Source organism: Ursus arctos, unplaced genomic scaffold (genome assembly GCF_023065955.2).
Source record: "Ursus arctos isolate Adak ecotype North America unplaced genomic scaffold, UrsArc2.0 scaffold_16, whole genome shotgun sequence".
NCBI classification, from domain to species: Eukaryota; Metazoa; Chordata; class Mammalia; order Carnivora; family Ursidae; genus Ursus; species Ursus arctos.
The window spans coordinates 5,050,510-5,062,488 of record NW_026622830.1 but is presented as its reverse complement, the minus strand read 5'-3'; the positions used below and the strand labels follow the sequence as shown (position 1 = coordinate 5,062,488).

At 50.3% G+C, this 11,979-nt stretch overlaps 1 protein-coding gene across 1 annotated transcript; it reads left to right on the top strand.

Moving 5' to 3' along the window:
• The first annotated feature begins 965 nt into the window (after positions 1–965).
• CIMIP1 (ciliary microtubule inner protein 1) lies at positions 966–9,487 on the top strand. The gene is made up of 4 exons (XM_026502874.4): positions 966–1,066; positions 3,151–3,232; positions 4,703–4,804; positions 9,128–9,487. The coding sequence occupies exons 1-4, from the start codon at positions 999–1,001 to the stop codon at positions 9,287–9,289; spliced, it is 414 nt and encodes a 137-aa protein (XP_026358659.2). The 5' UTR covers positions 966–998; the 3' UTR covers positions 9,290–9,487.
• The last annotated feature ends 2,492 nt before the right edge of the window (positions 9,488–11,979 follow it).

The window sequence follows — 11,979 nt, the reverse complement described above, 5'->3', positions numbered from 1 at the left end:
ACCCATGCCCTCTCCAAGCGGCCTTGGTAATCATCTGGGAGGTGACCCACAGGGCAGAAGCAGCTGCCTCCGCTCGCTCAGTCCCAGGACGCCCTGGACACGTGTGGATCTCGTGGCTGCTCAGGCAGAAAAATGTCCCCCTGCCCCGTGCTGTCAGTCCACTCACTGTCGTCTCTTAGACCCATTTGCCAGTTCCAGACCTATGACAATGTGCAATTGTGGAAGCCTTTGGTCAATAAGTCAGTCAACAAACGATTGAGCGCCCCAATTTTGAGGGGTCGGTGTTGATGGGCAGGAAGGTGAGTGTGGCTGTGGGGTCTGCAGGCCATCTTATCCGTGAGTTTCACTGGGGAATTGTTCTCAAGAGTGATTGCTAACTGTATGGTGACTAACATAATGTAATAAAAAAAACATTAAAAAAAATTTTTTTTAATTAAAAAAAAAAAAAAAAGAGTGATTGCCGACAGACATGCACGCATGTGTTCTCCCAAAGCCAGGACAGGAATACTCAAAACAGCACCGCGCTGGCCAAAACTTCGACCCCAAACCGGCGGCAACAGGATGGAATCCTCCTCGCGAGTGTAAACGAACAGTGATTATTTCCTAAACCAGACGGTGGCCGCAGGGGTGTGTTCTCTGAAACAGAAATCATGAAGCTTGGCACACCTCGGATCGGTACACTTGTGTGTGCGTACTTGCCTCACATGTAGGCCTAAATTTTAAAGGGACGGGGGTGTTAGGTAGTGAGGTTTCCCAGGGTTTCCTGCACAGGAGGGGACTGCTGCCGCTGGGGCCATGCAGGTGGACAGCAAGGAGGGCGAGGGACTCAGAGGTGAGCAGAGGCGGGCAGCAGGCACAAGGAAGCGGCCCCACCCCGCGCCAGGTGCAGCGCCGCCTCCGCCTCCGCGTCCCACGTTGCTGGGCAACCGGTCTCCCTGGCGACGGGAGACGCTGAGCCCGGAGTTGGTGAGTACCAGCGCCCTGAGACCCGAGCCCCCATGGCGCAGAAACCTCTCAGCACCGCTGCGGCCGAGCGCATGAACCTCGTGGCCCAGGACGAGATCTGGTAATGCTCAGGATCCGGTACCCGGTGGGCTGGGTCGTTCCCACGTGCACACCCCTGGCCGCCTCAGTTTCCCCTCCAAGTCCTGGAGGTGGTCGACCTCTGGGCGTGAGGACCGTGCGCTGGAGGTGGTCGGCGCAATGTTAGGGACATGAGCGCGACCAGAAAGCCTTTCTCCCTCTTCTTCCTGGCACACCGCTAAAGATGAAAGCTACTACATCTGGTTTACAACCATCTGCAAAGCTTTTCTTGTTGAGAGCCGACTAACATGTTATTTTTAAGATTTACCGAATATTTTATAAAAAGGAAAACAAAAACCTTAATATTCGTTCGATTTGAATGAAAGATAAATATGCTTTTTACATTCTCTCTTGATTCTCCTGCTTTTTTAAATAGTAAGAAATTTTCACTTAAAAAATCCTTTTTCTGAAAGATTTATGTTGAGCAGACATTTGTAATGGATATTTTTATTTGACATTCTATTGAATTGCTAAATATACCATCTCTCTGAAGTTTTCACCAACATGGGAGGTTACTAATTTAGATGCAAGTAAGTAAAGTTTAGTAACAATAAAGCATAACTGCTTACCTCTTAAACTTAAGTTATCCTATCTGCCATCTCCCTGATTTTCACCATTTCCTTGTAAAACCAGCGTTAATCTCTCCACGTTTTTCTTTGAACTGGCTTTGTTTCACTCAAATTTATTTTTACAGGAAACTTTATATCACTCTTGTCAATGGAAAGCCAGTATCATTTGGCATAAAATACACAACTATTAATTTTTTAAATCTTTGCCTTTATCCAATTACCTCCTACTTGGATGCCTACAAAATCACCATAGCAGGTATGTTCTGTCTGTTTAAAATGCCCCTTCCTCCCTTCTCCACCAGACAAACTCCTATGCATCCTTCAAGACCCAAATCAGATGGTCCCTCCCATGTGAAGAGAGCTGGTTCAACCTTTAGACTGTTTTTCTGTCCGATGTCCACAGTGGCTATTATGTGACTGGTCCAAATTGGAATGGACTGTAAATGTGAAATACACACCAGATTTCGAGGATTTCATACCTGCAAAAAGTAATATTAAAAATCAACTTCATCTGCTTACTTTCACTTTTATTTTTTTTTTTGTAAAAGTGTGGCTGCTAGAAAACTGTTATGTACATGGCTCATATTTGAGGCTCACATTACATCTCCATTAGACTAGACTCTGCTTTAGATTCTCAGTGCCCAGGGCAAAAACTTGTTCGGGGGCCTCCAAAACTGTTGAGACACTGGAGGATGGGGTTGGGGGGCAGATACTGATTCTAAAATAGGAAAAGAAACTTGAAAATCAAAATGAGTGAATGTTCAATCAGATGTTTGCAAAACGTGACACACCAGCTCTCAACTAGTAGGTCATTATACATAAATGGTACAGAATGGGGAGTAAAAGCAGGGCCAGGATTAGGGCCGGGCAAATGGGGCCGGGCAAATAGGCCCCACTTAAGGAGGCAATATTTAAGGAGGGCTCATTCTCAAGGTCCACTCTTGACCTGGGAGGGAGCACCGCAGAAGCCTCACTCACCACACAAAAATGAGAAGTCCGTTCCCTAGATGGCCCCTTAGGCAGAGCTGGCCTCCAGTCGCGTCTTCTCCCCAGTGTGCCAGCCAATCAGGACCTCTGGTTCTTTCCACACCTGTCTCCTTCGTAGTCCCCAGAGACAGGGGCTCGTGCTCCTTCTGGCACCCAACTCCCTTCCCAGCACAGAGTCATCATTCAGTCAGCGTGTTTTAAAAAATGTAAAATTTTCCCCAGTGGACCCTTTTAGGGTTTGCTACTTTAACCTTTTACTTTTTTTTTTTTTTAAGATTTTATTTATTTATTTGACAGAGAGAGACAGCCAGCGAGAGAGGGAACACAAGCAGGGAGAGTGGGAGAGGAAGAAGCAGGCTTCCTAGCGGAGAAGCCTGATGTGGGGCTCGATCCCAGAACACCGGGATCACACCCTGAGCCAAAGGCAGACGCTTAACGACTGCACCACCCAGGCGCCCCTGCTTTAACTTTTTTCAAGTACCATCCAGCACTTAGGAACTTTCTTTTTCAGGAAATACCGCCTGAAGGCCGAAACTGAAGCACGGCAAAACTGGGCCCAGAACTGGGGATTTTTAACAACCCCTGTCGAGGAGGTAAATATAAACTTGATGAGCCCAGAGGTTATAGGATTGATCATTTCAAGGGATAAACGTGCAGGAGGCGTATACTTCGCAAGAATAAAGTTAGCGTTGCGTACAAAGACCGCTAACTCTGAAACCTACAGGTTCCTTCCTTTCACAAATTTCTTGGGCACCTACTACGTGCCAGGCATCCTCCAGGTGCTTCATCTGAACCAGCTCATCTAATCCATGCAAGGACCTTGCGGAGAGGATGGTGCTGTTTTATGCCCGTTTGGTAAATTAGGAAATTGAGCTCAGAGAATTGCAAAGTCATCCAGCTAACAAAGGCAGGGACCAAGGGGAGAAGCTGGTCTGTCTGATTCCAGGGCCACTTGGCCTCAGACTGCCCATCTGTTAAAGGGCTGAGAGTTCTCATCTGCCTCCCTGGGCGACGGTGAAGTCCAGATGGGAGGAGAAGTAGAAGCCAGGTGGGTACATGAGGGATTACCGGGAAAATATTCTCGGTATTTTCCTAAGCCAGCTAGGCAACAAGAGCGGGGAAAAGGGCCAGGTGTAATTAACAGGGAGTGGTAGGGATGTCAGCAGAGACCCCCGGGCCCATGCAAGGGGAGCCCCCAGCAGCCCAGCTGAGGGCCGAGCTTGCAGAGAGGATAACTCCATATTCCCATTGTTCAAGAGAGTCCAGAAATCCACATGTTTAAATGAAATCTGGATCTAGAATAGTGGCTCAGGTGTATAAAACCCCACGCAGATACCAAATGCCTGTGTGGGCTACAGTGGCATGGCGGCCACCAGACTACAACCCTTCAAACCACCTCCAGGACATGACGCCCGGAAGCCACATTGCTTTGGAGGGATGCAGAACCACATAAGAATCACATAATTCAAAACGTTCATGATTCAAGGCAGCGTAACCCCCTTTGTAATTCACCCCACCCCACTAGCTTTGAAATTATGCCATTCTTAATGAGTTTTTTTAATACTTACAGAGTTATACAACTTGAAATGTTATGCATAAAATGAGTCCTTATTAATATAAAATGCATAAAAAGAGTCTATATTAATATTCCTTATATGTAATTAAATTGGGATTTCAAAGAGTTCAAAATTGCTTTAAAAATTAAAAGTGGGGGGTGGGGGCTCTCCTCTAATATTTTAAAGATTGGCCCTGAAACCTTGTTGGCAATTTTTTATTTGAGTCTGTAACCTGTGAAGTTTTCTCAAATTATGACTCAGGAGTATAAATTAGCAGGTTGCCAAAGGTGGTAGGGGACACGGCGGTCGATTTCTGTATCTGGAGGCTGAGCGGCCCTACGAGCCAGTCCCCACTCGGCCCCTTTCTGTGTGATGGCGCCAAGCTACCAGACGTTTCTCAGTGCGGCTTCGGTCACCTGCAAAATGCCACTTTCTGGGGGGACGATGCAGAAAAGGCTCCCACTAACCTCAGTCTGACGCTTCCCGTCTCTGGGGATTATGTTGCAGCTGCTGAAGGGTGAAGAAGAAACCCCCACCCCAAAGCCCAAAATCGAGCTTCCCGAGCGGTTCCGCATCCGGCCCGTGACCCCAGTGGAGAAATACATCCAGGTTCGCAAAGTCGTTTTGAATAGTTGTTTTCCTAAGTGAGAAATAAGCGTGTTCGCTCCAGGGGCACAAAGCCAACCCCCAAAGGTAAGAACACGGTGGCAGACGGCAGGTGGGCGGCCAGTTCCCACGCCCTTTCCGGGCCCACAGGTGGGGAGCACACCAGGTTACTGGTCTCGAACACGCAGGAGCCACTGCGTCCAGCCAGCTCTGCAGAAGTAGATGGAACCCAGGAGAATGACGGGGTCGGGCCAGTCATTCAGCAGACATTCACAGGGACTGGGCCGTAAAGCCGGGCAGGTAAAGGCCCAGGCTCTGGAGTCAGACCGCTGAGACCCAAATTCTGCTCAGCTGCTCACCTTCTGTGTGCTCTTACACGTGACTCGATTGCCCCATGTCTCCTTTTCCCCTATACCGGGGGGTTCATGAAAGAACCTACTTCAGCGAGTGGCGCCAGGGTTCCGTGGGATAATGCCTGTGAAGGATCTGGAACCTTACCTGGCACTTGTAGAGAGCACTAGGGACGGCTAGATGTTAGTAGCATCAGGTGCTCGGTTGGGTAAACAGTGGCAAACAAGAAGTCAACAAGTCTGGGTTGGGGGCGCCTGGGTGGCACAGCGGTTAAGCGTCTGCCTTCGGCTCAGGGCGTGATCCCGGAGTTACAGGATCGAGCCCCACGTCAGGCTCCTCCACTATGAGCCTGCTTCTTCCTCTCCCACTCCCCCTGCTTGTGTTCCCCCTCTCGCTGGCTGTCTCTGTCTCTGTTGAATAAATAAATAAAATCTTTAAAAAAAAAAAAACAAGTCTGGGTTGGGGGCAGGGAGGTGGGGGGAGGTCATCATGATACAAGAAATTCAACGAAATTGGTTTTTTTTTTTTTAAAGATTTTACTTATTTATTTTAGAAAGAGAGCACGTTTGTGTGCATGAGAGAGAGAGAGCATAAGTGGGGGAATCAGAGGAAGAGGGAGAAGCAGACTCCTTGCTGAGAAGGGAACCCGATGCGGGGCTCAATCTCAGGACCCTGAGATCATGACCTGAGCCCAAGGCAGATGCTTCACTGACTGAGCCACCCAGGTGCCCCCCAACAAAATTGTTATTTGCTATGCTGGATGCCATGGAGGCAAGAGACAGGTGAGGTTTTGGAGGGTAACAGGGTATGGGGTGGTGCCCATTGAGCTGAGGACTGAAGGATGATAAGGATCCAGCCCTGGAAAGGCTTTGCAACCAACGAGAAAAGCATGTACAAAGGCCCTGAGGCAGAACAATCTTGGTATATTTAGGAGCAGCAAGGGATGCCGTGAGGCTGGAGGTCAGTGAGCTGGGGGTGGGTCAGAGGGGGAGGGAAGTGAGGTGGATGGAGGAGTGGGCAGGGCCAGATCCCACCGGACCTCAGGGGCCACAAGAAGGAGTGGAGCCCAGTCTGCAATGGGAAGCAGGGCTCTGGCATGGTGAGGTCTGCCTTTTTGAAAGATCCCTGTGGCTGCTGAGTGAGCGACAGGCAATCCCAGTGGGAAGAAGTCTTAGACGGCCTTCGCACCTAGACCAGTCAGCCGTGGACATGGGTCAGATGCCTCTAGAAACTGCTGAACTAGGTGCATCCCCGGGCCTCCCTTCATGGGCCCATCATTTTGGTCCTGGATTCTGCCCTCTGCCAGGCTACGGACAAAGCAGTTCTGTGTCCTAATGGGAAGATGGGAGGAAAACTGACACAGTAGGCGGCCAGGGGTGGGGGGAGTTAGGCTCTATGAATGTTCTTTTCCTGATGTGCTCAGGGTCAGACGGAGCGGCTGGCACAGGTGAGTGGTCAGTGGCGAGTGGTCAGTGGGTACGCGTCTGACGGCTGAATGAATGGATACACTCCGCTGAGATATGTTGAGAGTGTTTTCCCCTGATTACCCAGCAATACAGATTCACTGATATTTTAGACTTGTAAATTAAATTAATAAATTAAATTAGTATGTTAAAATATCCAGATATACCCTGACCCGTGGTTAGCATTTGGGGGAGCTCCTTTCGGATGTTTCACTATGCCTCCATCTACCACCCAAAAAAATGCTAGCTCTTACTGTGTCTTGGTTGCTCGCCATACTAAGTACTTTGCCTGGTCATCTTATTTTCACCACAACCCTAGAAGGTAGATATAATCACCGCCAAACCCATTCTGTCCCTGGGGAAACTGAAACAGAGGGCCTGGGGGACAAGGACTTCGATCCAGGTGACAAAAGCACTTGGCCCATTTCCTTCTTTTTTTTTTTTTTAATTTTTTTTTTAAAGATTTTATTTATTTATTCGACAGAGATAGAGACAGCCAGCGAGAGAGGGAACACAGCAGGGGAGTGGGAGAGGAAGAAGCAGGCTCATAGCGGAGGAGCCTGATGTGGGGCTCGATCCCATAACGCCGGGATCACGCCCTGAGCCGAATGCAGGCGCTTAACCGCTGTGCCACCCAGGCGCCCCGGCCCATTTCCTTCTGAACGTCCTTCCTTGCTGAAGAAACGGTCCCCTTCTTCCTCCTTCCCATTCCTTCTTTGGGGGACTAGAGCCTTTTAAAATCTTTTTATTTTTATTTTTTTTATTTTTTTTTTAAGATTTTATTTATTTATTTGACAGAGAGAGACAGCCAGCGAGAGAGGGAACACAAGCAGGGGGAGTGGGAGAGGAAGAAGCAGGCTCCTAGTGGAGGAGCCTGATGTGGGGCTCAAACCCAGAACACTGGGATCACGCCCTGAGCCGAAGGCAGATGCTTAACCACTGCGCTACCCAGGCGCCCCTAAAATCTTTTTATTTTTAACAGGTGTCCTATAGCCCAAAAGGCATGCTCTGAAAAGCCTCCTTCCCTCCCCTGACTCAGTTTCCCAGGCAGCCTTCCAGAGCCCAGAGATGCACATGCAAGCACGTTGTGTGGATCTTCAGCCTTTTTGTTCTTGTTGCACTAATTATACCATATTTTATGGATCTCAGGCACCTTTTGCCTCTTAGCAGTTTACGTTCAACCTGTCCCGTCTCAGAACAGACAGACCTGCCTCGCCGTGTTAGAGTGCTGGGTAGTAGTCCACCGTATTACATCGTGCGCCCCCGAGCGAGTCCCCCGCGGGTGGCCTGCGGGCTGGTCCGCTGATTTGCTCTTACCCCAGGGCTGCAGGGACCCCCACCCAACACTGGTGCACATGCGCACAGAGAGGAGGGTGTCTTAGGCCCAGTGCCTAGGAGCACATTTCCAGTCAAAGGATGTTTGCATTTTCATTTTGGGTAGATAATTGCTCGAGTGGCCCTTCACAGACGATGAACCAACCTGTTCTCCCACGACGCCCTTGTTAACCGCGGTGCTCATCTCTCTGCCACCCTGGTCCTGGAAGGTGGCATCCCAGGGTGGATTTTGACCGCATCTCCCTTACACGTTGGAGGGAGACTTGAAAGCTAGTCCGTGTGTCCCAAGGGCCCGTCCGGCATCTGTTGATGACCTTCCCTGAATGCGGCCTCTCAGGAGATTAATTTTCACACTTCATCGAGAACATGTGTCGGGGGGCTTTGTGGGCCAGTGGCAGCCAGCCCTCCAGGACCACCCCCCACCACCACCACCTCGGACGCAGGTCCCTTGAGCTGAGCCCCAAGCATTTGAAACCACTCTGTCTCCGTTCTCCTGCTAGAACGAATATTCCTCATGTTGTCTTCATTCGAATCACCCTGTATCAACAGAACAGAGCATCATTTCAAATGGAAGGGGAAAGACAGCCTGAATATTTGCCCTCATTTTCCAAATATTTCAAGTCTGTCCAAGGAATTGACAAATGAAACTGTTTTTTTCATCTCAGACAGAACCTCATTTCCCTTTGGTTTTTAATTAAATTCCTTTGCTTTTCATTCCCGTGGTCCCTACAGTTTGGGGCGTGCGTGGGTGCGTATGCACACATATCATAAAGCGTTCTCATCAAAACCAGCAGATTTATAAGCGCCAGGATACCATCTGACAATATTGTTATATATTTTATAAAGGACGGTGTGAGCTGCAGTGTTTGACATTTCTACACCTTACTTTTTTTCCCCTCTTTGCTCTTTTGTCAAATGAAAATTATTTTACTGCAGGTCGTGAATTAACGTGTTAAGCATGACCAGATAAAGAAACACGTTTGTGACTTTGGCGGGGAGAAGTGAGTCTCGGGGTCCAGCTCATTGGAGTGTGCATACTTGGGTGGACCTCGCTTAGGGATATTTTCTTTCCTGCCTTTTCCCCATCAGGCCTCCCACGACGATCCTGAGGCCTCCGTGGACAAGCCTCATGTCACTGTGGCCCCAGGTGGGTAAACCCCGCGCCTTTCCATTCCAGGTCCTTCCATCCCCCCCAGTCCCGAAGACTACCCAGGGCTTCATCGGCTGGAGATCCGGGATGCCGGACTTGAACAAGTGTCTGGAGCACGATTATGAGATCAGAAGCTGCAAGGGGGCATATGCCAAAGAGCTAGGCTGGCCGAAGCAAGGCGTCCACTGAGTCCAGACAGACTGCAGGCTCCGGGCAAGAGCGGCTCGACCACCAGGCACCGAGCGTCCAAGCCCAGGAAGGGGGGTGCTCCCCGGGGTCCCTCTGCAGTTGGAGTTCCCCTCCCCATTTGCTCAGCAGATGTTGCAAAGAACATGAACTAACCCTCTGACTTTTTCAATTCATCAGCCCTCCCTTCCAGAACATTCTCATAACACACTCATTCTTGGCTAATGCAATGAATAAGGCAAAATGGATGTTTTGATTTTTTTTTTTTTGATACTTTGGGAATTCTAAGTATGGCTTTTTAAAAAACAACATGATTTAATTTTAAAAACAAGTTTGTCTAGGTCCTTTAATACTGCTTTTGATCCTATACCTCTCACCACCTGTTTATGATGAGATTGTTGACCACGGGTCTCTGCACCCAGACACTCCTGGGCCTGCTTTTCAGGAGGAACAGAGCACTTCGAGGATACCTCGATTCTCCTTTCCCAGGATATTTGCAATAAGTCAACAGCTTTAAAGGCAGAAATGAGGCCAAGATTTGCCACTGAATATGGATTTCCAGGAGAGGACGGGTCTCCCTGGCTCTGTTAAAACCTCCCCCCCTTACCTAGCAGGCCTGAGGGGCTGGACCCTTCCTGGGCGTCGAGCATTGTCATGGAAGCACAGATGGCCACCGAGCTGGCCAGCCAGGCCATTTTCCATCCGCTGTAGACATTTGACATTAACCCTGAGGCTTTGTTCCAGGTGCTACAAGTGAGGGATGGACATGGGGGTGGAAAGTGGAGCATCCACTGGTGAGAGAGTGCCAGGAGGAAAAGCCCACAGGCCCACAGGCCCCTGAGCCAGACCCCAAGGAGCAAGAAAGCAGAGGGTTTGTAAGCAGCCTGGGGAAGCTGGTTTGTGTAGGTTTCTGAGAAGCAGAGCTCGATGCCTTCTTCCGGCCTGGAGTGGGTGCGGGCTGGGTTCCTCCCTGTGTTTGCTTGGCTGGGGCCCAGGGGCACCTCCATATGGTGCAAGCCACCCACAAAGCCCATCCACCCAAACTTTTCCTGTTCCCCTTCTTATCCAGGTATGGATGGATGTGCTGTGCCAATCCAAGAATCCCTCACCTAGAACCTTCCCCTGACCCCGAGCACTGGCCTGCCTAGCAGGCTTCTAAATGGATTCCATGATGTTGAGGGCACCAGATAGCAGAGGGACAGAAATCCTACTGAACCTGGGCTATCCCCTGCAAGGGGGACTCAGAGCCTCTAAATCCTAGAAGCCCCCAGCAGAAGAGCTTCTCGTGTTCAGAAACGTTGTTCTCTATACAGTCTGCAGAATGTGATTTGAGTGAGCAGGCTTCTTCTTCCATGGTGCTGGCTTCAAAGCCAGCTACTCGGGTACTAAGAACGGAGCCACATTGCAAAACTCACCCCAGGCCACCTAGTTGGCTCTGTGTTCTCCCACAGCCCTCCTCCAACCCAGGCTTCCCCTGGAAGAGCCGGAACACAGGAGAAGCAGCCCCTGCAGGAAGCCTTGTTATTCCCTTTGAGTGGGGAGCCCACACTAAGCACCCTTCACAGGGACCACCACAGCCACCAAGAAATCCCACGGTCATCATGGCTCACATCCCACCTGCCACCCACAGACCACACATTTGAAGGAGAAATGTCACAGCTCTTTAGGTTTTGAGAAAAAGAGAAGCAAGGTATTATGGGTTGAACTGTGCCCCCTGCAAAATAAAGATATGTCAAAGTCCTAACCTCCCGTACCTGTGAATGTGGCCTGAAATAGAAAACAGGGTTATTGCAGATGTAATTAGTTGAACTGAGATGCGGTCGTCTGGAGGAGGGTGAGCCCTTAATCCAATGTGACTGGTGTCCTTATAGGGAGAGGAGACAGACGGGCATGTGAAGAACAGACACGCAGGGGAGGAGTCTACAGGGTCACGGGCAGAAACCAGAGTAATGTGTCTACAAACCACAAAGGCCAAGGATTGCCAGCAAGCCACAAGAAGCCAGGAAGAGGCAAGGAAGGGCTCTACTCTACAGGCGACAGGGGGAGCACAGCCTGCTGACCCCATGACTGCAGACTTCCAGACTCTTCTTCTGTTCCTCTCAGGCACCTGGTTAGGTCCTTCGCTGTGCAGGCCCGGAGATGAGAACAGCACGGAGCACATGGTTCCTCCCATCTCCTCCCCTGCCCAGAAAACACCGTCCTCCCAGCACGTGTCTCTCACTGGTCCTGATCCAGGCTGTGTCTCCATGAGGACGAGTCACGGGGCCCACTCAACTCCAAAGATGTTTCCAACCACCCAGATGTTTAGTCTGATGTAGACTAAACAACACGACGGCTGGCCAAGCCTGTCCCTTTGCAAACGTGGTTTTGGCATCTTGGTGGTCACTACAGGCACGGCATCTGCCCTTGGAGAAACCCAGCTCATTTATCGGGATCAGACGCCACCACCGCGGGGGAGCGGAGCAGCCGGGAAGGACCACGGTGCGCGCCAGTCACCCGAGCCCAGTGGGATCGCGTCTCCGTCTGCCCGCCAGAGGAGGCAGCCGGCACCTGTGGCCTGGACGAGCTGCCGAGGGCAGGTGTTCCTTGCTTTTCCAATTCCTCCTCAGAACGACTCTGAGAGCCACCTTCCATTGTGTGCACTCCTGTAATGGTTTGGCAGCAAAACAGACAGGCTCCCTTGCCCTGTCTTG